Genomic DNA, 26,752 nt, shown 5'->3' on the forward strand with positions numbered 1-26,752 from the left:
AAAAAAGAAAACCCACCTTCTGCTGGTGGCATCTGACTCAGATGATGGAAACGAACATGCGTCTATCCGCTCTGCTTTTGATCATTATCGAGCAGAACCCATCATGACCATGGACGCATGTCCTCTGGAATGATGGTTAACTCATCAAGGGAATATGAATCTGAAGCGCATATGGCACATAAATATCTTGCAACACTGGCTGCAACTGTGCCATGCAAACACCTGTTCTCATTTTCAGGTGACACTGTAAACAAGAATCAGGCACCATTATTTCCTGCAAATATAAAGAAACTTGTTCGAGTTTTACGTTTTATTTTTGAATGTAGTTATTTATTGTACATAATTCTACATCTGTAAGTTTAACTATCATGATAAAAAGATTGCACTACAGTACTTGTATTAGGTTAATTGAAATATACTATTTCTTTTGTTTTTTACAGTGCAAATATTTGTAAAAAAAATATATAAAGTGAGCACTGTACACTTCGTATTCTGTATTGTAATTGAAATCAATATATTTGAAAATGTAGAAAACATCCAAAATATTTAAATAAATGTTTTTTATTATTTAACAGTGCGATTAATCATGATTTTTTTTTTTAATTACACAATTAGTTTTTTCAATTGCTTGACAGCCTTAATAAATATATATATAGCCATGTTTCTCTAGGGTCCAAAAGTGCATCCCAAAAGGGCTTCTCCATTTTCTACCTTCTCATTCCCCCTTTGCCATGATGCTCCTGTGGAAGGGCCTTCTGGCAATATTGCTTTCTATTTCTCCCCTTGCCCCCACTATTCGCCACACCATTCAGCTCCCCAGACAGAAGTGGTCTCTACATTGTCTTCTCCATCTCTCAGCTCTACACAAACAGGTTGCCCATTCCCATTGTCGTCCTTGCCACCCAGCTCACCACACACAGTCTTGTCCCTCCCACTGTCCTCGACACAAAGGCTCTCCCTTTGCTAGCTTGCATGCTCACCAAATTAGTCCACCCATCTTAGATATTTATAGAGCACCAGTCACCATAGTCAGTATCTAGGGTGACCCACAAGTTGAAATCTAATCAGATATTATTTGAAGATAATATGTTTGACCAGAAGGATAAAGGCCTATTTCCTCCAGAGCTGGTTAAATTAAGGAACAAACACTTCCCCAGAGCTTAAATCTTCACTTGAGGTTTTGAGACTCTGTCCCCATGCACTGCTTGTGGAGTTTTGCCATTCCACACACAAAGAAACCATTTTCACTTTATCTCCCTACTACTCACATCAGTCCACTCAGACACATGGATGAGGGCTCCGCCCCACCTTTCCCCCGCAGAAAAAACAAACAAACTGTGTTCTGTAGAACAGTACCTTGGTGAGGACTGCCTGGGGCCAATCTGCTGAGACCCACAGCTATAGAGTACATTTTCACATGAGTTACAGATGGGGATCTAACTCTTAGGGCAGGTCTACACTACAAACTTGCATCAGCACAGCTGCACGACTGTAGCGCTTCTTGTGAAGACACTCTAAGGCGACGAGAGAGAGCTCTTCTGTTGGCTTAATAACTCCACCTCCGCAAGAGGTGGTAGCTGCGTTGGTGGGAGAAGCTCTTCTGCCGACACAGTGCTGTCTACGTGGTGGGGAGGTTAAGGCTGGTATAACTGTGTCACTTGGGTGTGGCTTTTTCACACTCCTGAGCGATGTAGTTCTACCAAAGTAAGTGTGTATTGTAGACCTGACTTACTCTTCCTAGCAGATGAATTAATGACAAACTGTCAGCTCAGTAAAGTGTTAGAAAGTATAATGGTATCTGAAAACCAAGCATAACCTGGTGCTAGTGAACTTTGAAGTACTGTATATTTTCAACTAGAAGAACCTTTGGTTCAATAATCACCTTTGTTTAATAACCCCACCTTCAGTTTGCAGCTTTTCATAGAAGTTGCATGCATTTAGGGTAAAATTCATCCCAGTACAGAGGATATTAAACAGGCCCTTTGTACTTCTTAAGCCTTAAATTGTATCACCCTCAATATAGCAGTTTTAGCAACATAAAAACTGTTCTTTACAGTATAATACTTTTTAGCTGCATTTAAGAATTGTCTCTACTTGTTACATTGATTTTTTTCATTTTTGTGAAATATGTCTATTGTATTCATTGCATCTGCTTGCTTGCTTTTAGTAGAAGCCACATTTTAAATTGAAGACACAGTTGATTTAAAGCCCCAAAGGAGAATTGAATCCACAGCTTCTCATTAGAGATTCAGTATTTTTACTGAACTGTGCAATATTACTACACTGAACAAGTATTTTGAATTGCTACTTTACTATACACTTTATATACTATACTGCACAGACATGCAGGTAACAGAGGCTCTAACAGAAATACAGCTCTTCAGTTGACTTACTGTTGTAATCATGTTCATAATACATGTAGAATCAGGGTAGAGTAAAATTAGAAAAACTAATTAGACTCCCATCTTCAAAATCTCTTGATGTGATGAAAAAAATTAAAGGCAATTGTGGTGATTAAAAATAGAGAAAAACGTGGTAACTTGTGAAAAGAATTGTCATTACCTTTTTGTATATTGATTGATGTCTGCATTTCATAATAAATGGTCTTTTAGTTTTCAAGCAGCAAAGAGTCCTGTGGCACCTTATAGACTAACAGACGTTTTGGAGCATGAGCTTTCATGGGTGAATACCCACTTCGTTTTCAGTCATGAAGACTATTAACAGAATTTACAGTTTTTTTTTGTAAATAACTTTATATATGACACTTCTGATACAAGATTTTTGTCATTCTTTTGCCTTTGCTAATTGTATTTTAAATTTCACTGTTAGCTGGTCATAGTCAATGTGTTTAGTATCTAATCACACAAAAGAGCAAGTATCTATGTATGTTAAATGGGAAATGCTGATTTTAATTGTATTCACTCTCATGGCCATGAGGCTTCTGCCTCAGCAGGATGACATCCAGGGTTTGTGTGGACTGTGTTTTGTTGTGCAGAGGAGGCTGGGAGGATTCTACCTAGCAGAGGATTCTGGGTTAACCAGTAAATCAGCTCCAAATGCAATCTCACAGGGCAGTGAGTGCTGCAATGGAAGTAAGTAAATTGCATGGCCTGACTGGATCTGAGAGATTGTAAATTCTTGGAGACGGTCTTTTTTTGTTTGTGGATAGAGTTCCTACCAGAATGGGGTTCTGGTCCATCACTGGGGCTCCTGTGCATTACTCATTGCAATACAAGTAAAGTAATACATTGTCATTAGAGAGATCCTTTGTGTAAGGACACTTAGTGCTTTCCCCTCTTTGTTATAACCAGCACCCCACACACTTTTTCAAAGGCTCTGGTAGTAGCCACTGTATCCATACAGGAACCAAAGATTCAAGAACTCATATTTAGATGACTGACTGGTAGCAGCTCTATCCAAGAAGGAGGTCCAAGCAGCAGTTTTACAAGTTGTGGATCAGCAGATGGCCTGGAGTTCATCATCTTTGCTGTGTCTCACCTGGGCACAGTATTTGCCATGCAGATAGGAAAGGGGAGGTGCTGTCCAGATGCCAGTTCTTTTATACAAAGACAAACTCCGTTTCCAATGTGCTCTGAATTGGCTCCACCACCAACCTCCTGCCATTTGTCTTCTGAGGCAATGGTAAGTGATAACCCAACCCTGACTTTTTTCTACCAAGTGTTGTTTTTTCTCTGGGTGTCTGTCTGATTGGACCAATGAGACCCCACCCCAAACTGTGCTTTTGATTTGTCTGTCAGCTTAGCATTTCCTGTGGCTAAGTCTGCCTTTAGCTGCTGTCTAGGCTCTTGGTGTTCTGGGTCACTTGTACCTTCCAGCAGCTGCTCTCTTCCAGCTGCACTGTGGACCATCTCCTTTGCTGATGCCTTCCACCATTCTGGATCTGAGACTTGTGCTATTCCAGGTAAGCCTCTTTTGATGAGCCCTAGGGCCTGGAAACTCTTTAGGGAGGGTCCCTAGCTCTTATGAGCCCAGGGGACAAGTGTCATCTGAACCACTGGACCTTCTTGTCATGGCCAAGAATAGTCTCACTCCTCAGAGCTGAGCTATTGCAACCCATTGAAGTCAATGAGATCTATGTCTGCTAAGTGCCTTTCAGTTCAGGCCTTAAATAGGGAGCTGGTAGCAAAGGGAAAAAGGGACACTGCTCGGGGCTAGCCTGAGGCCTCTCTTCCCCCAGGCTGGCCCAAGCCTTGCAAGCCTGCCCCCTGCACGGCACTGATATCAGGCACTGGCCTGAGCCATTACTCACTCACCCACCCCAGTGCGGTGCTGGCCTGAGCTGCTCCCACCCACCTTCATGGGACTGGACCAAGCCGCTAATCCCCATTGGCCTGCGCTACTCACCCCTCAGGCCATGTGAGGCCAGCCCAAGCTGCTCTCCCAACTCCTCTCCCCGCTCATGTGGAGCTGGACTGGCCCAAGTCACTTGCCCAAGTCATCCCCCCACCGCATGTTCCTCTGTGCCCTGCTAAGGGTGGCACCCCACATTCTTGGTAAAACTGACCATTTATCTCATTTGCTCTTGACAGTTGATGATCAGTTGGCAAGAGTGAACGGGACAAATGCCTAGTTTTGCCAAAAAGTCAGGACAGCCGGGTCAGGACTTAAAAAAGGGACTGTCCCGGTCAAAACAGGACATACAGTCACCCTTAGCAAAGTGAATAAAAATTTACCTTCCAGAGGAAACCTGAGACACTTCATAACGCTGGTGGTGACAGCTAGTGACACGGGAATAAAAGTGTAGCACTTTTCTCAGGAGCACTGGGGACCCTTAAATGCTCCATGCTGATTTTGTAGGTCACACTTCAGACAGGAGTACATTTTTATAGGTGAGTTAGTGTAAAATAATGAATTGACTTGTAGGAATTTATAATTTCAGGCAGTTTCTTAGTAACAGCATCTAACTCCACACGTCATACATGTTAAAAATGCCAATAAATTTTATTTTCAGAGGCCTTACAGAGCATGAAACCACAGCAAACAAACCACTTTTAAAAAATTAATAACTTAGAAGCCTTTAAATTTATGGCAGTTTCTGTACCTTTCCCTTTTGTTAATACTTTTTCTCTGCCTAGTGACATTGTATAGGTTTCTTTTATATTGCTTGGACATTAGCGTAACCTCATTAATGTTCAAACCTCAAATGATTATAACTTAAAATTCTCATAATCTGTAAAACACACACATACTAGTAATGACTCAAAATAATTTTAATTTAATGTGACAACTTTTATTGTACATTTACTTTAAAATTAGATAAACATGTATTTAAGTTTATTGTGCTCTGTTTTAGAGAATGCATCCAGATTATTGCATCTTAATAGGAGGATGTAACATTTAAAAATCTCATTTAAAAAGAAAAAATTCTTGCCTTTGTTACAAACAGTGACTTAGATTATTAAAATTGAAAATACTTTAAAATCCATCATGTGCTTTTTACCTTTTGCATTTCTCTCAACTTGGACAATGAAAATAGAAGATCAAAATTTCATTTTCAGGTTCTCATAATAGCACAATGCTGCAACTTTGTGTTGCAAACGCTGCAAGGGAATGTTCAGTGCCTTTAAAGTTTCTGTTGGAATTTGAAGTTACGGAAATATTGATCTTAGGTTTAGAAAAGCTTATTTGTATAATCTAAAATACAGGCCAGTGCCATGACAATTGTTATCACTCTTGGGATGTTTTTGTTTGCTTCTCATTCTTTGGAACCTTACACCTACTCTAATGCTTATTTCATTAGCGCCACTACTCTACAGCTTGCATTGTATTTAAAAATATTTTTTAAATCCTGTAGTTTAAAAAATGCACACAAATAAAATGTGATCAGTTCTGATTTTGCTTTGTTCTGCAATACCACCACTCCCTGGTGGGTTCTGCAAGGGCTTATTTATTTTGGGACAAACTGTGGTTGACTCTTGCATGGATGCACAGTGTGTGCAGGAACTCTGCTCTCCCTCCCCCCCTTCCCCGCCAATATCCACTCTTCTCTTACATGCCTGTGCAAGAGCAGGGCATAGGTGTAGTTCCTGCCCCCACCTTGAGCGCAAACCTACCACCTCACAAAGGACAGGACAGGGAGAAGACAATATTTATGATCCTTTCTCTGCTTCACGGGGATTAAGCACATGCTCTTTTAAGGTGTGCTTCACTCGACATGCCAGGAATTCTGGAAGCTCCTTCTAGGGTAGAGTAGCTCCACATCATTCTCAAAACAGGCATAATCTGAACACTTATAGTTGGTAATGAGCTCCGAATTTCCATCTTTGGACTTTAAAAGTTATTCACTCTATAAAAACGGCAGCTAAACCCTAAACTAGGAAGTACTTGCATTCAGGATCTGGATTCTGTTTAGTTTTAATGTCTGGACTAAAAACTGATAGAGACATGGAAAAATTCAGGTTTCCCTTCTCTCTCCTCAGGTCAGATGTGGAGGACCAGGTTCTGTACAGGCTGACGGTTCCTGCTTAAAGGCATTTTTATCTGACTTAACTGGGCTATGCAGCCAAAGACAGCTGACCTCTGACTAATAAGAGTTGTCATCACATCATGCTTTACTTTAGTGCTCTCCATTATAGTTATCTCCTGGTGAGAAATGATTAAGAACTTGATGCTTGGGACTGGTAGCAGTATTTAAAACAGAGCAGTGCTTCATAGCCACCGTGCTATCACAGATTGAGATATTCCAGCACAAACACTTGTAGGATTTTGTTGAGGTTATCAACGGTGGGTTTGTGGAGGTTTTGTTCATTGTCCTCCATAGTGTGCCACACCTTAGGAAAAGGGGATGGGATCAAGTGAAGAATTTGAACCCCTGAAAGAGAGGAAGGAATTTGGAGATACTCACCCAAAAGGCTTGTGTGCTAAATTAGCATGCATTACAGTACAAGTGGAGCATCTAAGTCATTTGGAATCCAGGGCTATAGTCAGACTATTACTCAACAGAGTGACTCCATAACAAGCTGGTATTGCCACAGCTTCCTTCCATTGTTCCTCTTACCCAGCTTGTGACTACAGAAGCTCACCACTGTATACACTGTATAATTCCTAAAATTAATGAGGAGTCTGGTGGCACCTTAAAGGCTATGCCCAAATAAATCTGTTAAGCTTTCGTGGGTAACCCCGCCCCCCTTCTTCAGATGCATGGAGTGAAAGTTACAGATGCAGGCATAAATACACTGATACATGAAGAGAAGGGAATCTTCTGTTAGTCTGTAAGGTGCTACCGGACTCCTCATTGTTTTTGTGGATACAGACTAACACGGCTACCTCTGATTCCTAAAATTAGTCTTTTAAAAAGACTAATTTTCCAGCACACTCTTTAAAAATACTTGTGACAGTAGTTGTGGTTGGACTGTCACAGCAGCTCTCAGCCTTGCAGTCATGCTCCTACAGTGCTTACCTGAGAGCTACGGAGGACATGTAGACACTGTAGCTTTTCCTCAGGGCAACTCTGAATGGGCCTGTTACAGCGTAATGTTAGCCTTGCTCTGTTCTATGTAGCAATTATCCAGCTCCCTGATTGGGATTGGTTAGGATGCCTTACCTGTCCCTTTACTGCCTTGTAAAATGGAGCATCCTTTGTTACAGCATATCCAGCATGATGGCTCTGTAATGCTGGTTAGGTGAAAGCCTCAGGCACCAAGCCATTGGAGAGGTGGGCATGGTTGTGGTATGGAACTGTTTGTGGGAGGGACAATTAAATTTATTCTCCACCTACCACTCTTTCCCCCCCATCCTGTTCCCTACCACCCCCTTGTTCACACAGCTCCCAAAAAGCAAAGAAGTAAGATGCACCTCTTTGCCTCCTTCCCATGATGTTAGAGGAGCTTGTCACCTGCAGTGTCTGGTGACTGTGGTGGTGGTTCTCCACCTTTTCACTGGGGCTTCTTTTTGGTAACCTCGCCATAGCTCACACATGTAAGGTGTTTAACAGCCTATGCCTCAGTGGCACCTGCCCTGCTTTCTTCAACTATGAGCTGTACCATACTGTGCTCATCACCGTACTCAGTTGTGCATGATCTGACCTTCAGAGGAGCTTGGGTTGGACTGAACCTCAGTTTTGCATTTGTCAAAGCCCTGCAGCTGGCTAGAGTGAACACATTAGATTGGCAACAGAAGCAGGCTGGGGGTCAGTACAAGCCTCATAATTAAAGTAAAAGCAGTAAATAGTCCTGTGGCACCTTATAGACTGTCATAAACAGATGGTTAAGGGTTAATGCCTCTTTTACCTGTAAAGGGTTAAGAAGTTCACCTAGCCTAGCTGACACCTGACCAGAGGAACCAATGGGGGAACAAGATGTTTCAAAAGGAAGGAGGGAAGTTTTCCTTTGTTTAGAGTTTCAGTTTCAGCCGGACTGAAAGAGATCAAGGAACCAGCCTCTTATAGGTAGTAGTTTTAGGAAGGTTGATACAAATAGTTTATGTTTATTTTCTATTGTTAACTTGCTCTTGGTTCCCATTAATGGGGAATTATCAAAATTGGTATTTGGATCTTTTTTGTGTAACTAAAATTTAGCTGCTCAGGGGAACACCCTCTGTGTTTTGAATCGTTGTACTGTGAGATAGCTGGATTGCTATCTCTCCAGAGCTATTTTCTTTTACTTCGTTTTCTGATAATAAAGCCTTTTTCTTAATAGCTGATTATTTTTCCTTGTTTAGATCCACGGGTGGATTGGATCACCAGAATTGTGGGAAAGGCAGCGGGAGATGGATTTTAGTCTCCTTGTTTTAAGATCCAAGTGTTGTATCTTGATTCACCACGGATATTGGTGACAGTCCTCAAAACTACCAGGGAAAAAGTAGTACTTTGGGGGGTAGGCAGCACGTACCACTAAGGTAGTAATAAAGCTTAGAAGTGTCCCATGCCGATCCCAATCTGACCTAAAGTCAGATGTGGGAGGAACTTGACATAGACTACAAGCTTTTGGAGCTGCGCTTATCGTGGTGATACCACTTGTCGGTAATGCACGTATGGAGGAATATATGCAGCAGAGCAGGTAGAGATACAAGTTAGTTCATCAGGGAGATGAGGCCTTTCTAGCAGTTGAGGTGTTGAAAACAAGGGAATGGAGAAATGGTTTTGTAGTTGGCAAGCATTCACAGTCTTTATTTAATCCTGAGCTTGATGTGTGTGCATCTGCAGTATGAATTTGAAGCTCATCAGTCAGGATTAATAATAGACTGTGAAATGGCTTGCCATACACCAAACCGTTTCCTCCCTGTTTTCACACCTCAAATGCTGAGAGGCCTCATCCTCCCTGATTGAACTACCTTGTTTCTCTAACCTGCTTCTTTGTTGCATCATATATACACACCTGCACCTGAATTTCACTCCCATGCATCGATGAAGTGTGGTACTTACCCACGGAAGTCATCAGCTCCAAACTCTTTAAGTCCTCTATAGTGCACAGGGCCTCTTTGCTGCTTTTACAGATCCAGACTAACATGGCTACCCCTCTGATATATAATTAAAGTAGGGAGGAATAAACACTAGAGAACCCAGCGAAAAAGTTCCTGGGATTGTCTAAGGCTCTCGATATCAGCTCAATGAAGTCTCTAAGCCAAGTTCCCCTTTTATGCTTGTGAAGTGCCAAGGTGAAGAAGAATAGATTAATTCACTAGTCTCAACTGTGCTGTAACAAACTGGCTAGTGTGTGTACTGAGATTCCTTTGAGCTCAGATGGGGGGAGCTGTGCTTTTGGAAAAGGAAGGTCTGTGTTCTGCTGCTATGAAATGTCTTTGAGATCAGTGGCGCTTAGCCCCTCTGAAAATGTATTTAGGAGCCTCAGATTTAAGGAACTAGGTTAGCAAATGCTGGCCTATACCCAATGCTCACTTGCTTAAAATAAGCATCTGCCCCTGAAATTACAGTAAACTCATATGCTAGTTAGGAAATATTTAAAATGGATTCCAGTACCTCTTCTTAAAAATGGAATATGGTCATCCTCAATCAACCTTGGAGCGGCATTACCCCGGAAATACTGCCTTTGAGAAGGGTGATTCTTCAGTAAACCCAAGCCATGTAGCTTTCGTTCTAAAATTCACAATGTAAACAAAGTTTAAATTTATACTTGACAGTAAAATATCTTTCAAATAATATAGTCAACTGAACAACTTTTCTCGTGTAGTATAGGATATTTTTCACATCAAAGAGGGAAAAACAATTGGAAACAATTTGTGTTCACCTGGCATCAGTCAGTGGAGAAAGATGGCTGTTGTTTCCCCACCTGTAAAGTGAGGATAACTGAAGCGCAGGGGGAGGGCGGGGATGTGACCTGGCCAGGGTCCCACAGTGACAGTCTTAGAACCCATGTTTCCTGACTCCCATGTTTCTAGGCTACCCATTGGGCCATTTCATTAGCGGTCACAAGTATATTAGGGTTTTCATAGCAGTTTTCAAGTTCCTGCTAAATGTTAGATTTTTATTTTTTTAGAAAAAATAATTCCCAGTTAATTAAACTACAGAATTATGTGAACCAGGTAATAAATCTTTGAAAACCCCTATACGTGTTAGTAAAACAGAGTTTAGCAAGGACAATTTTACCAAAAACAAGCACCTTAAAAATTTTAATAACTTGCTTTGGTTGGAAGTGGCTATCACAGTTTTAGAGTCTGAACCTACAACTCTTTTGCATGAAGAACTGTTGAATTCCAGGGGAGGAATGACAGTGCTGAAGAGGGCTTTCAGGATCGAGCCCTTACTTTGATGGATAACCGTCCTTACCGATTGCTTGAAGTCTGTTAAACCATCGGGCAGTGTTTGAAAAATAATTGGGAAAGATTGGGTTTGAAGCACCAATTAAATCCAGTAACACAAACAGATCCTATAGGAGTAAAACAAAAATGAAAACTTTTAGCTTCATTAAGTCTTTTAAGGAAATAATATGCCATATAAATATGAGTACAAGTGAGAGAGTAGGACTTTGCTGCTTCTCACTTCACTAATTCAATAATTCTGAGCAGAGAACCAATAATCAACTCATTATGTGTGAAGAGAGCTAATGAGAGGCAGGAGCGAGATTTAATACACAACAGCACCTTTAACCAGGGAAAAAAGGAGCAGCATGATTTGCAAAATGCAATGGGCCAGATTCAGACCTGGTGTGAGCAGTTGCAACTCACACTTTTTCCTGCAGAAAAAATAAGAGCAAGTTGCCTCCAGTTGTCCCTGTTTTTTCTCACTGAAGTGGCACAGGAAAGAGAGGCAGAAAGCAAGTAAGGCCCCTCTCTCTCTCTCTCTCTCTTAAAAAACAAAACAAAAACAAACCCATACGCTCACTCCCATTATCTGGTGGAGTTCTCGCTTGGTGGAATTTGGCTGATTTCACAGTAGTTCTTTGTATGAGTTGTATGGTATTTAACTAGGAATTCATTTGGAAATTAAAGGAGTTTTCACATACAATGCTCTGTAGTTGGTTTGTATTTGTTGCACCAGGTGGATGGGGAGTAGATTCCATTTTCTGCGCTAAGTGTCGAGATCCATAGAGGGAATCGCTAGGAGACCACTGCACAAAGGCTTCTTCACCATCAAAGAAAATCAATTGAAGTGAAAGATCTGGCCTGGAGGCTGAGCTGGTCTGTTGAGGAATGTCAAAAGCAATGTCACATTCAATTTCTGTGGAAATACATATTGAAACAGGGTCTGATCCTGCAGCTTTCTCATGGTTAGTCCGTTTTTAACGAATCACATGAAAGGACTACCGCTCATATTCAAACCTTCCCACATCTTCAGCCTTCCATGCCTATACTGTGGTATCACGATAAAGACTGTCATGCCTTAAAAGCAGCCTGTGTTGATACAATTCATTTATGAGGACTCTGTCTGGTTAGAAGTTTCACATCTCTGACTTATATGAGGATAACTTGAGAGAGGTCTGCAGTACCAGGTGGCTGAAACATTTAATGTCAGCTGAGATTAGCATTTGTGGTAATCCTTGATATGAGTTCAGCCTCAGCAAACAGACTCATAAATGAGCTGTGGTTTTTGTCATGTTTGTGTGTACTGAGTCTCATGAAAACAGTGAGGAACAAGGCACTCTTGTCATTAAAATAGTGACATTTCTTTTTCTGCAGGGTGATGTGCAGCCTTAATCTGACCCTAAAACCAAAGTTCAGGATGTGGGTGTCATTTTGGGGGTCACCCAGACCAGTAAAGGTTTCTGTCACTGCCTGTCTTGTAACATTGGGTGCCTTAAAACTGTCACTATCCTGGCATGGTGACTTCATTATTTAGGGTGGGGAAATTTCAGACAGGATGTCTTAATGTTGTCCCACTAATCCTAATGGCTCAGTGTTTGTCTTTATACAATCCAGGAAATGCTAGGTGCTTGGAGCTAATCTCCTAGGGCTGGGTGGGAATGCAACCCCTTCCTGCCTGATTGCTTCACCACTCTGCTGTGAGGTGGAGCTAAATGTTGCAGCACAGATCATGAGCACAGCTCTATACGTATACAAATACATTTACTAATAGCCATGTCTGTATACTGTGACAAAGTTCCTCCTCTACCTTGGTGGGTCCTGCGCTTATTGGCAGAGTTTCTCACCTCAGTGATCTTCCCCACAGTCTGGATCAACTCCTCTTGTGTCTGATCAGGAGTTAGGAGGTTTAGGGGGAACCTGAGCCCGCCCTCTACTCTGGGTTCCAGCCCAGGGCCCCGTGGATTGCAGCTGTCTATAGTGCCTCTTGTAACAGCTGCATGACAGCTACAACTCTCTGAGCTACTTCCCCATGGCCTCCTCCAAACACCTTCTTTATCCTCACCACAGGACCTTCCTCCTGGTGTCTGATAACACTTGTACTCCTCAGTCCTCCAGCAGCACTGGATTAGCCCTGATTAGCGTGCCTTGATTGGCTGCAGGTGTTCCAATTAAGGCAGACAGGCTGATTAGTTCTAGCAGGTTCCTGATTACTCTAGTGCAGCCCCTGTTCTGGTCGCTCAGGGAACAGAAAACTACTCATCCAGTGACCAGTATATTTGTCCTCTACCAGGCTCCTGTACCCCACTGGCCTCGGTCTGTCACAATACATAAAGACCATCAAGTTCAAAATATTACAAGCTTTCATAAAATACCTTAGTTGGCATATTTTTATACACAATAACACTGTGCACAACCTATTGATTCAGTTGCTTACTCTTTTGAGATTTTAACCCCCGTTCTCCCTTTGGTTGCCACATTATGGAAAGGGAACACTGTGACACACATACCCAGGCAGGTATATTGACCCATGTCTAACCAAATTCTCAGTATTTCACTGAAGGGGGCTGTGTGTGGGCTCTGCTGAAACTTAAGAACTAGCTGATTGTCATGGTTATTTTGTGATGTTTGCACAGGAAATAGTTTTAGTTACATAGGATATTGAGTTTCAAAACTGCTGAAGTGAAACTTGCCACTTGAGGCAAGGCGGGTCTCTGGGCTAACTCAGTCAACACTGAGAACCATGGACGTCCGTGGAGCCAGCCCAGTATTTACTGTCTAGACCAGGTGCAGACTTGAGGATTTATGAAGAAACAAAAGACCCCCACCCCAAAAAAGTCTCTGAATAAGGAACCCCCAGGGGTAAGAAACAGTCTGTCATTGTATAAGAAGTGAAAAAAAATCACAAGTTGTTATCTCCGCTGGCAGGGTCTCTCCTCTGTAATGGATAGCTCATGAAAGGTGGATCCTAGTTTTCTGGACTGGACAAATGCTGTAAGAGCAAATTCATTGGGTGAGAAATACCTTATTAGCCAGGAAAGTAAATTATTAATGAGTATAGGCTAGAACTTGTATTTTATGTTTTTCTTTTACCTGTTACCTTATGTTTCCAAACCCTTATGCTTGCTTTTATTTGAGTCTTAAGCCCTGTTAAATAAACCTCACTTTGGTTTTACTATAGATATAAGCAACTTGTACGAAGGAGAGTGATAAACTGGGGTGCACTGCTTCCACTGGTGTGCCTTGCAGGCATCTAGAGATAAGAGAGTGGGCACTCAAGTGTAACAAAATGAGGTCTGTGAATTGTTAGCTTGCAAAGGGGAAGAGAGGGGCTTGCAGACCCCAGACTGAAGCGGTGTTGCCAGCAGCCTGTGGCTGCAAAGCGTCACCCTGGTGGGCACAGACAGGGCTCCCTCCTGCTGTAAGCAGGTGGTACTGGTTCATCCCAGACACCAGAGGTATCCTGAAAAGTGTCAAAAAGACCCTTCCTCTTCAGCTACCAAAATAAATAAATAAATAAAATAAAAAATTAAGGCACTGCCATCTGCAGAGAAGATGACATTTGTATTTAGGGCTGCAAAGGAGCTATCCATGTGGAGTGTTTTCTCCTCATCTACCACATGTTCCCAGCACAGGCACTGTCTACAGTATGGCCACTTCGTAAAATTTTCCACCATTGCTAATACCTGGTCTGTTCCATCCATATTAGTAACTTTGGGACACCTAGTCTAGAGAGTTGCCATTGGTGGTTTTACCATTGTATCCACTAATCCTATGCCAAACAGCGTTAAAAAGGTGGAGGTGGTGGTGGTGGCATCCAGTGCCCTGTATGCACTAAAGCTCCCAACCTTGCTACCACTGATGCAGCTGAACCAGGGTAAACAATGGTGAAACTTAGAAAATTTCCCTTGTGTAGATAGGGCAATATTGATATCCGCTCTGCTGTGAAACACCTGCTATTTTGTAGAGATTTCAGTTACTCCCCTTTGTTCTTTCCACTGCAAGACAGACCTCTTAAATCACCCCAGAGCTCAGTTACCCCCATATGTATACCAGGAGAATCTGAATTAAAATAACTTTAAGAAAAGAAGTATCTATGCCTGATTTTTTTTCTGCTTAAAATATTCCATGTCTGAATAATGTAAAAAGATATCTATGATCTAGAGTATTTTAAGCTTTACGTAAATATAAATAAATTGGAAGAGCATTGGGATAGAAATCACAACTCAAAGTCTCTGTATATTAATAAATTTGGCCGAGAACATAGTAGACTATTATGCTACTACAAGTAGAGTCAAAAGGTCATAGATAATGTATTCATCAGATGAATCCCAAAATACTTTGTACAAATGATGGCCTGTGAAATCTGTTAGCAAAGTAATTATTTCACCCACATTTAAAATACTGTCTCTTCATGAAATGAAAAGTTGAAATTAAATACTGACTTAGTACTTGCTAAAGATTCAAACCACTAAATTGGTGCCAGGATTTGTTTATATAAACAACTGTGCTAGTTCATGCAAAATCAAGATTTTTAAATGACAGTTCATTAGTATATACCATGGGGAAATATACCTCTACCCCGATATAACGCAGTCCTCGGGAGCCAAAAAACCTTACTGTGTTATAAGTGAAACCGCATTTTATCCAGAGGTGAAAGTAAGCCGGTATACTGTGCTGGACTGGACCGGCTTCCCTGGCGGTGATTTAAAGGACCCGGTGCTCCAGCCACGGCCCTTAAATCACCACTGGAGCTCCAGCAGCAGTGCTTTAAAGGGCCAGCGGATATATATGTAATATACTTAGTTTTATGATAAAAATATTGGAACACTTCATAATGTTCAAATCGCCAAATACACTACTTGCACTAAAAGGTGCTATATCAACTTTTTGGAAACAATTGCAGCCATAAAAACAATGTTTAGATTACTTAGATACTTCACATCAGAACACCATAAAATCAAAATCTATCATCTGTACTTCGAGACTGCAGAGAGGATCAGCTTTACATATGAAACCCAGGCATATCTATTACAGGAGTGTTTTATATCTGCATGTGTGAAATAGTAGATAAGGCACTCAAAAATATGTAGCGTAGCTCCTGGATTTTTTAGGGCCACTGAAACTTTTTGTGCATTGCAGATGGCCCTAGCACGAATTTACATCAGCTCTTAACAACATGGACAAGACAATTTAATATATATTACATTTCCTGTATTATGTCTTCCCATCATCCAAGACCACCACATACTTAATTCTGAATAATTGACTTATATTAAGAAAAACAAGGGGAAAAAAACAAACAGAAGTGAAGTTGCCATTAAAACATGGTGTCTGTATCTCCTCTGTAACAGGCAGCTGCAACTCTCTTTCTCACTCCAAATGGCTGCCTATCTCAGAAAACAGTAGACTTCCAAGACATTTAAAAGTGCGGTACACACAAAGCAAAGACCTAGCAGTTACAGAGAGAAATACACCACACCCTTCTCAATGTTGTTTTGAGTGACTGGGCTTGGTGCAGGAATTACTACATGGCATTGTATGGCCTGTATTACACAAGAGGTTGGACTAGATGTTCATAATGGTCTCTTTGGGCCTTAAAATCCATGCATTTATGACGATGGCTATGATCCATTAAATTATCCACCCTTTACATGTCATTATGAAGAGTTACTGTGTTTCTTTGTGATGTTTAATCATTAATTTAATGGTATCAGACTTAGAAACAGAGATTATTAATGTATCCTACATTCTGAAAGCTGACACTATTAGGTTACTTTTTAAAAAGCATGGTTCTGTATATCCTGTGGTTAGAAATTTTTTTAAAAGTCTCCAGTCTTTAACTAGGTAAAAAAGTATCATTTCCATAGCATGCTATCAAATTGCTCAAACCTCTCTGATACCATTGTGCATCTATCAATGCGTCCTCTTTTTTTTTTTAAATGATGTGAAGTTAAACTCTTATGCAGTAATAGACTGGGTCCCAGTTCTGTTCCCATTAAAATCAATGGGAGTTGTGCCATCAAGATCAGTAGGTGAAGGATCAGGCCCATGATCACTGAGAATGACAATACAGAAGCCATGTAAGGCTCAGCTATCATGGAAGCACGCAAAAGAGAAAAAGAAACAAGTACCTTAATTGACTGGAGCTGGCTGTCCAGGGTATGTGCTAGCTCCAGTAACATAGCGCAGGGCACAGCTGAGTCAGTGGCTCCCACAAACACTCTGCCATCCCACTGTGGAGCGAAGTATTTTGAGTCATGGTGGCAAGCAAGTACCAAATGGCGCTTGGCAGAGGGATTGAGGGTGCTGATGATATTTGAGAAAGTTCGGTATCCATAGGGTGTGTAGTCCTGAAATGTATCTTCTTCGACTACCCAGCCAGCCTGCAATCTTTGAATACGGCTCTTGATATGCTGGAATTGTTTTTAAAAAAAAAATCACAGTAATATTGTTCAGCATCAAACAGATGTTTGCAAACAAACTGTATCCATAGCTAGTTTACAATATCAGCACTTTATTTTTTCTGCAAGGGCTATTGTATTCATAATAAGCATTTTCCGGGCTAGGCAGCTTATGGACTGAGTTCTCCTTGTGATAATCACCATCACTGTTTCACTGCTAACGTCTCTTCCTCCACTTTCACCCCATTTGCTTGGCCTCTCCTCTGTTGTCTCTTGTTATATGCTAAGATTGTAAACTCTTTGGGGCAGGGATTATCTTTTAGTACAGGGGTAGGCAACCTACGGCACGTGTGCCAAAGGCAGCATGCGAGCTGATTTTCAGTGGCATTCACACTGCCTGGGTCCTGGCCACTGGTCCAGGGGGCTCTGCATTTTTATTTAATTTTAAATTAAGCTTTTTGAAAAAATTTTTAATCTTATTTACTCTACATACAACAGTAGTTTAGTTATATGTTATAGACTGATAGAAAGAGACCTTAAAACGTTAAAATGTATGACTGGCACACAAAACCTTAAATTAGAGTGACAAAATGAAGACTTGGCACACCACTGCTGAAAGGTTGCCGACCCCTGCTTTAGGCGCTACTGCAGTACCAATGCTACTGTTGTTTGCTTTCTACAATAAATGTGCCTTACAAATAGCAAGTGTCTTGAACAAGGCTTAAGAGTTCAACAGGAAACAACTAAATAGTCTCTTCTGTATAAATTGAGCAAAGAACAGAACACTGGAGAACAACTAACTTCAAAAATGGAATCACACAAATTATAATTCAATGTGAGGACAAAAATGAAAACAATGGAACCTGTACAACAGACCACTCATATTAGGCAACTTCCTGCCTTGAAAGATTGCCTCTAAAATATCCCCAAATGTATCCAGTACAGAGAGTTCTGCGTCATCTCTATTATTGGTCTCTTAAGTACTCTCTCAAGGACATGTTTCTCTATATTTAGATAAATAGTGGAAAAAAGCCTCTAAAAGGGGAAAAACTAGGAGACCATTAAGAGCCCGAGCCAGCTCCTATTAAGGTCAATGGGAGTTTTGCCATTGACTTCAGTGGGAGCAAGAGTGTCCCCTTGAATGGTTTCCATTTTGTTCTGGCTAGTGTTCTGAAAGTTCATGCAGCAACAAGTATTTTGTCCTGTTTGTTAACCTACCATTGCCATGTGCAGTGGATTGAGGGGAGTATGTAGTCCTAGCTGTACATCTCGGCCTATGGACTGAATTAAAAGTGGAATTTGGATCTTTCCACAGAATGGGTTTGACACTCCAGCTGCGCTATTATGTTTTAACAAAACTCTCCTCTCTGTGCTGACAATGGAGAGTGTTTCTATGGTGTCATAAGGATCTTTATTTTCATACATTGTTGTTACCCATAGCAGCAAAGATCCCCTACTTGAGCATGCCAGGGGGTTACCATGCCTCGGACTCTGCTCTGTTATTTTTTCCTTTACTTTGGCTGAGTAAGTCACCTAGGAACTTCAGAACTGGACATTCACAGACACTGAAACAAGCTTCATTTTTCCACTCCACCAACTACAGATTGGCAAGTTCATTTATTGGACACAATGGGCTCTGGTGGTGCTGTTAAGCCACAGCCTGCATGGGTGGTTGCGGGCACAGAGTGGTTCCACACTGGTGAGAATCCCAAGGGATGTTCTGAGTGATTCAGTCATCCTAGAGCAGAAACCATTTAACAGGTGCTGTTTGTATACCCCTGATGTGCAGATTCAACTCTGCTTGTCGGTATGGAAGGGCAATAGGATCACATCCCACCTTTAAACCCTCTTTACCCCCTGTAGAATCTCTAGTAGCTCCAGCAGCACGAAACTCCTGATCCCTGTAATGGTGTGGCGCAAGGACTAGGGTTGTGCTGGTCTTTCAAAGGGGTATAAGGTGGCCTGGGGAAAGACCCCTTGTGCCCTTTTCCCTTGTGTGTGCACCTATGCAGAACTAGCTACAAACTAGTCCTTAGATTAGTCTCTTTCCATAAACATAGCAACAAAAAATAGAATGGGAGTAAGCAGTCAGTTTTCGACATGACAAAATGTTAACAGGAGATGCAGGAGTCAAGGTTCCATGCTAGGTCTGGTGCTGTTTAACTTCTTATTGCTGATTTTAAGAAGATGGACTATATAAAAGTAATAAGGCCATCAGTAAGGCCATTGTAATAAAAATGTCACCTAGCTAAGATTGAATCTCTCTAGTTAATATATTACAATATCTGGCCAGTCATGGCACTGTATGTGTGAAGGCTGAGACCTTCTCTTTAACTCTACTGCCATCTTCAATGATAACTTCAGATCATGGCCCAACTGATGCAGAAAGCAGTTCTCACTGACAGCATGTAACTCACTTTTTGGAAACTGATTAGATTACTGATGGCAGTGTCCCTTTAAATTCCATAGGTTTTTAGAGTGATTTGTATAAAACTTTGTATTATAGTTTTCATTCCTTTCCTAAAGTTCTCCAGGGCTTTTCTAGAAGAGTGACCAAGACTAGGTCTGGTTCTCCTACGTCAGTGGTTCTCAGACTTTTGTACTGGTGACCCCTTTCACACAGTAAGCTTCTGAGTGTGGCCCCTCCTATAAATTGAAAACATTTTTATATACTTAACACCATTATAAATGCTGGAGGCAAAGTGGGACTTGGGGTGGAGGCAGACAGCTCACGACTCCCCATGTAATAACCTCACACCCCCTGAGGGGTCCCGACCCCAGTTTGAGAACCCCTGTACTACATGCAACTCCCCTGAAGTTATTGGAGTTATACCAGGGCTGCATTTTGCCCACAGTTCTATTTCAAAGTTCTACAGCACCTTTCTTCTGAGGCTCCCAAAGTGCTTTACAAGCATTAATGAATTAAGCCTCAGGTTAGTCCTCTGAGATAGAGAAGAACTGATATCCTCCCATTACAGATATGGTCATTGAAACCGGAAAAGTAAAGTGACTTGTCCGAGGTGGCACAGTGAATAGGTGGAAGGACCAGTAAAGGAAGCCCTGAGTCCTGGTCTCATGTGCCTTTTGAAAACACTGTGGCTTCTTGACAAGCTATAGTAATCCAGAGCAGGCAAGACATCAAATTGCATCATGGTCCCACCCACCACTAGAGCTAGATCTTTGGGGCAACTCTGTAAGACCTCTGCTCCTGCCTCAAAACCAGCAAGACCTCTCCAGGGAATACATTTGGCTTGCTCCCCATGTGAAGTTCCAAGGGCAACTGTGCAAACATGGCATGTTTGTGTGAGTGCAAAGGCATCCAGATGAGTTGATTTTAGGTTACATGGAGTACTCTTTCACTTAAATATATGTTTAACATCTGATTTTCTTTTATACGTAATACTTGTTGGAGCTGCATAAAATTAGGGAATAGAATTTAAAGTAGATTAAGTTTTGGGCCTGTCAGCCTTAATATTGTGGTTTTATGGATGACATTTCCCAATCTTCCGATGGTAGTGGTCTTACTGAATGCAGAAAATTTGTCTCCACACATGGGTGGCCAGATCCTCGGACATTTGAGGGCACTACCAGAATACAAACAGATAGTATCCTTTGTATGTGTAGAGGATGTTGTCTCACCTGACGCACAATATAACTTCCTGGTGATCCTGGGTATCTCTCTATCAGTATAGGATGCAGATCATTTTGCCACATTTGAGAAACATCTGTGTGTGCTGCAACTTGCTGGATACCAGAAACATTTAAAATACTTGGTTGGTGGAAGTACTGTGGAAGGAAAAAGAGGCAACTATTATCTGTTAGTTTGTGTTGTTTTCTTTAATATGAAAAATGTGATGCTATAGAATGCAAATAACACACTGTACTATATTAACAACATATTCAGTGCTAATCCTATTTACTGTGGCACCCTTCAGTAATATGGAGAACAGCCCCTTATGAGTGTGGTTCTCTCAAAAGTGACTCTAAAAATGGCATTGTGCAGTTCTATATCTCACTGGGTGCTAGACTGAATGTGCTCAGTTTACACATTTTTTCACACCCCTGAGCAACAAAAGTTTTGCCGACATAAGTGCTGGTGTACACATGGCCTAAGATAAGTTTCTTACCTAAACCAACCTTTCAGCATCACCTACCCTACCTGGTTGGTGATCCATCATTCAGGGAATGCAAAGAGTGCTGGACCCTTTATTTCCTCAGTGGTGGATAACAAAGTGATTCTTTCCACTTCTTATAGTCCAATAATCCTTTGCAATGTGTTCTTTTGAAGTGTACAGTATCCCCAGAAAAAGCTCCTGCTCCTTGTGCTCCCATGTGTTGATGCTATGCTGTTTTCTTAACTTCCTGATAACTTGTTTTTCTGTTGACTTAAAATGCAGATGAAGTGTCCTTTGTGTTGGTTTCACAATATTTCTTTCACAGCAGATACTCCTTATAGACTAACAGACATTTTGGAGCATGACCTTTCGTGGATGAATACCTACTTCGTCAGGTGCATGTCACCCACGGAAGCTCATGCTCCAAAACGTCTGTTAGTCTACAAGGTGCCACAGGACTCTTTGCTGCTTTTACAGATCCAGACTAACACGGCTACCCCTCTGATACTTAACAGATACTCCAGCAGCCAGGTTAAATCAACATCCCTTTGACCTTTGAGAAGAAGATTCCTGCTGCTGCTTTTGATTCCCACTCCACTCCTTTCCTTGGCTTGTGGGGGAGAAGCAACAAAGATCCTCTAGGACCCTGTGGGGACAAGAATCTAGAGGTGGTGGCTGGTGAGTTTGGGGTGGAGGTTAGAGTGCTCAGATGCTCTCGTGATGTAAGGAAGGTCTGAATGAGCTCTCCCATGACATCTAGTGTAGTGACACATCACATTGGGGGGAAAAAGATTTCAGGAGCAGACCCTGTTTGTGGAGACATGCCTAGTCTGTCTAGCTGCACAGCATGATGGAGCTGCTTTGCTAAAGTGATCACTTTTAGCTGCTGTTGGTTACAAATCACTCTAGTATTCAAATGTAGGGGTTATTCTTAGTGTATGAGTAAAGGGCAACAGAACTGTACTTAGCCTGCCCTGATTGAGGAGGTCATCCTAAACTGAACTTTACTTACTAAGCAGAGAGTAAGGGATGCCAAATCCCAGTGAAGATGAGTAGAGCCCTGCAAATCTGCAGATATCTGCTTTAGATCCATGGATCATTATTGCAGATTGGATGCGTATACAAATTTTGTATCCAAGCAGGGCTCTAAAGATGAGAGTGGATTGAGACAAGTGTTCCTGTCTGACAGTGTGGACTATTGATGGTAGTGGTCTTAGTGAATGCAGTGAATGTCTCCACGTGTGGGTGGCCAGAGCTTCGTTTGTATTATGGTAGTGCCCTCATTGTACAACAGTGAGGCTCTACCAGAATACAAACAACAGATGGTATCCTTAGTGTGTCCAGAGAATGTAGTATCACCTGACACACAGCATAATTTCCTAGTGATCCTGGGTACTTCTCTATCAGTATAGGGCGCAGATTGTATTGCCACACTTGAGAAACATCCTAGACATCATTTGATCTACCCGTTTCCAGCATTTAATGATAGATCTGACTAAACTCAGTTAAGAGTCCTTGTTTCCAGTTGGTGATTCCTAGAGCTGTCCTCACTGCTGAGCAAGTCTAGGAGCTGAGTCTTAGCACTTCTGTGGGAACAGTTAAAGACAACATAGCGACTACACCAGCACTGAGGTTCCCCACTACCTGCTGGAATCACTGAGAGCTGAAATCATTGAGCTGATGGAACCTCAGAATGTTGTGTCACATCAGTGGAGGACAGCAGCAGTGGCAGTAGAGAGCGACAGCAGAGAGACAACAGTAGCAGGGGACAGCGGTCAGTGGCAACAGAGAGAGGAGGGAGAGAGAGAGACGAAGCAGCAGCAGGAGTGCAGCAGCTTTGAGCCCGTTGCAGAGGTGAGAGCAGAAGAGGCTTTGTTCAAGACCCACCCCCAGAGGTGGAGGTGACTGCCACCCTGCCCAGGAACGAAACTCTGGAGTCTGTCTTTGCTAACCAAGGACAGCCAACTGTGAGTGGGCTGCAATTAGGGTGACCAGATAGCAAGTGTGAAAATATAAAAAAGCCCCAAATATCGGGACTGTCCCAATAAAATCAAGACATCTGGTTACCCTAGCTGCAGTGGAGGGAGAGAGGAGGGGTATGTTAAGAAACATTAGCTAGTTGGAGTTTCACACCATAAGGTGCGAAACAGAGGCAAAGGACACTGCCCAAAGCACTGTGGGGTGGGTGTCTGCCTGTGGTCACATGCTTTTGAATTATGGTAGTGATGTTTTCCCAAATAAATGTTGGGTCCCCTTTTAAAATTTTTTTTTCTTTTGTTATACACAGATTCAGAGCTTGCGAGAGGGGAAGTATTACCTCTTAGAAGTCCCCAGCAATGGTGTTTTGTTTTTCCAGATGACTGGGAGGGGACTTGAGCTGGTTCTATTGTCTGTTGTTAAGAGAAACTTCTAGACCAGTGGTTTTCAAACTTTTTAGGCTGCGTATCCCTTTCCAAATAATGTAGTCTACTGCATATCCCCAACTGAGATAGGATCATAATATACCTATGATTAGATTGCATTTGATTTAGTAACACTTGGCATTGTCTGCCATTACAGGGTATAATAAAACGCATTGTCCACCATTACCCCTTGATGAGCACTTGCGTACCCCTAGAAGTACACATACTTCAGCTTGAAAACCACCGCCCTAGACAGTGAACTCAGGCTTTATTGCTTCCGACTCTACCTGGTAGAATGGTTAGAGTGATAAGGGGTGGTGTGAAGGTCTGATGTTTACACTGAAATCAATGGCAACTGGGTTGGCTCGGTAGATAGGACAGAGTGAGTACAGTGGGTGGGTGAGGCAGGAGCAGGGACGGTGCAAGGAAGTTTCGCGCCCTAGGCGAAATTTCCACCTTGGGTCCCGCAGCCCTGCAGCAGCTCCCCCTGCCCTGAGGCGCCCCCCCGCGGTAGCTCCGCGCTCCCTGTGGCAGCTCCCCACCCCCAGGCCCGGGGAGCCCTGCGGTACCTCCCCACCCTAGCTCACTCTGCTCCGCGTCCTGTAACGACGCAAACAAATCCCGCTCCCGATTCCCTACTTTGGGTGCACTGAGCATGCTCACCCGAACTGAGCATGCCCAGTAACCTTCACTGTCGTCGCCACCCTCTCTCTGCCCCTCCCGATTTGCAACCCCATGGACCAGGCGGCAGCAAGTCCTGAGCAGGAGCCCAGATGGTTACATTGCCTGGCAGAAACTGCACCTAGTTGCAAAACAGGAGGGTTTTTAAATGTGTCGTTACATCGGCGCGCTGACTCAGGGGAACGCCTGGGCTGGAGGTGGGCTGACCCAGGGGAACCCCTGGGCTGCTGGCTGCCGGCGGTGGCACGTTGACCCAGGGGAACCCCTGGGCTGCCGGCGGCAGCACACTGACCCAGGGGAACCCCTGGGCTGCCGGCTGCCGGTGCACTGACTCAGGGGAACCTCTGGGCTGCCGGTGGCAGCTCAGACTCCATCTCCCTCCCAGCAACAGTGGCCGCTCAAAGACTTAAAAAAAAAAATTGGAGGGCGCTGCTTTTTGGCGCCCCCAAATCCTGGCACCCTAGGCAACCGCCTAGTCCGCCTAAATGGTAGCACCGGCCCTGGTCAGGAGAGGGAGGGTATGTATGGTGAGAAAAAGCTGGAGAGAGGTACTGGTGCTGCTCAGCATTTTCTGTAATGACCCATGTAACCATGGACTTGGCCTCAATTAGATGTTTGCTCAGTGGCCTACAGGGTTGCTCCATGGATTATATCTGGAAAGATACAGAATTCTACTGGGCACAGACCTCTTTAAAAAAAGTAAAATAATGAAAACAAATCTAACTAAACAAGTGGTAAAATGAGGATATGAGAAGATGACAAAGAGGAAGTTAACGAAAAATAGAACAGAAGAGAGCCTCACTTGTCATCTTGTCCGGGGCCTGGTAAATTCTGACTGCAGCCGTATACATCACTGGATGTTACATCAGATTACTGGAAGTCAGTCAATTCTAGAGGAACTTCGGGCTCAGATTCTTTATGATCAACTCAAAACGGGTCTAGAACATTTTTTCCATTTGAAAGTCTTGGAACATGTGATTAAATTAACCTTGAAGCTCCACGATCTATTATATTTCATGTGGCTCAAATAACTTCTGCACGAAGAAACCATGCTAGTGTTTCATAATCAGCCCAAATTGTTATGTTTTGAGAGTCTGCCTGTATTTTTACTGCTGTATTATTCTATCTCACTAAGTATTAATCCTGAGATCTTATTGTTTTAATTGGTTTAAGAAACACAAATAACTCTGGATGAAACAAAACATGCTAATATTACCTTATTTCCAATAATTATGCAGCAGTTCTGTTGTCATTATCTGCTATAGCCCCTACCTGTATTTTCCATGCTAGACAGAATTTACTATTTTAACAGAGACCTTCATTTCCTTAGACCAACATATAATACTCTCTGAATCATTTTAATTATAGTCTCTCTCATTTCTTTTCTGCAGTCCTAACAGTCTTAGATTTTGTCTCTTTTTTTCAAGTTCAACAATTCTCTGCAAAATGTTTCTCTTGTTGAGTTGCCAGTGCTAGGTTAGTGTGAATCTCATATTATCACAATAGCACATTGAGGAAAAGAATTATCTGCAGCCGTTAAATTATGACGAAGGCCATGTTCTCTCTTTACCTGTCTGAGTCAGTATTATGTACACTCACAGTGCTCTCTAAATAATAACACGCTAAGATTTACTCTGATCTCTATGTTGTGGGTGGCTCAGAGAACTTAGCCCATCCACCCACACTGTAATATTATCACATTAGCAGCTCTTACACTGAAGACAGAGCCCTGAACACAGCCACAGGCTGCACAACAAAGATGCAATTCACGCCGATGTGTCTCTTATAAGGGAGGAGTAGGGATCAAATGAGAATGTCTGTCTGAACTCCTCTTCCAGAAGCCTCCACACTGAGAGGCAGGCCTGGATCAAACAGCTCAGCTGCTGATCTCCCCTCCCCAGACACACATACGCCAAAGCCCCACTCTGCATTTAAGTGGGGGTGAGAAGACAAGAACCAGTTTGACAAATAAAACTGTGACCCACCTTCTCCTGTGTCCAGTCTGCTCTGGCTTCCCTCCCATCTGCCAGCTGAGAGAAGGTGATTGTTGCCAGGTAAAGTGCCCCGGCCAAGCAGAAGGATGCTGCTGCCTTGTTACGCCTGCTTCCCCCTGCCATCCCTCTTCTGCAGCTGCTACTGCTCTTCTTCCTGTGCATGAGTCAGTAGCTGGAGCAGCTTCTTCTGCAGTCCACCCCTCCTCTTCTCCCTCTGCCTGACTAAGGATCTGGAGGTAGGAGGGAGAAAAGGGGCAGTGCTGGAGGAGGAGTTGGGTGGTGTGGGGCGGACTTCCCAAAGGTCTGCTGCAGGAGCAGACGCCTAACTCTATGTGTGGTTTCAGAGTAGCAGCCGTGTTAGTCTGTATCCACAAAAAGAACAGGAGTACTTGTGGCACCTTAGAGACTAACAAATTTATTTCAGCATGAGCTTTCGTGAG

The 26,752-nt window shown here is 42.6% G+C and overlaps 1 protein-coding gene across 4 annotated transcripts in view; it reads right to left on the reverse strand.

Moving 5' to 3' along the window:
• Positions 1-5,403: 5,403 nt before the first annotated feature.
• Positions 5,404-26,752, reverse strand: part of QPCT (glutaminyl-peptide cyclotransferase) — a 33,151-nt gene continuing 11,802 nt past the window's right edge. For 2 of the 4 annotated variants that reach the window (XM_032805198.2, XM_032805199.2), the window contains exons 2-7: positions 20,760-20,906; positions 16,851-17,132; positions 11,421-11,597; positions 10,745-10,844; positions 9,938-10,054; positions 5,404-6,832 (exon numbers count right to left, since the gene is read on the reverse strand). In XM_032805198.2, coding sequence (XP_032661089.1) covers positions 6,687-6,832; positions 9,938-10,054; positions 10,745-10,844; positions 11,421-11,597; positions 16,851-17,132; positions 20,760-20,834 — 897 coding nt within the window. In that variant the 5' untranslated portion in view covers positions 20,835-20,906 and the 3' untranslated portion in view covers positions 5,404-6,686. Of the gene's footprint in view, positions 6,833-9,937; positions 10,055-10,744; positions 10,845-11,420; positions 11,598-16,850; positions 17,133-20,759; positions 20,907-26,303; positions 26,572-26,752 lie in introns of those variants that run through there. The other 2 variants (XM_032805197.2, XM_032805195.2) reach the window with 2 other exon arrangements.

The sequence above is a fragment of the Chelonoidis abingdonii genome, chromosome 3 (genome assembly GCF_003597395.2).
Source record: "Chelonoidis abingdonii isolate Lonesome George chromosome 3, CheloAbing_2.0, whole genome shotgun sequence".
NCBI classification, from domain to species: Eukaryota; Metazoa; Chordata; order Testudines; family Testudinidae; genus Chelonoidis; species Chelonoidis abingdonii.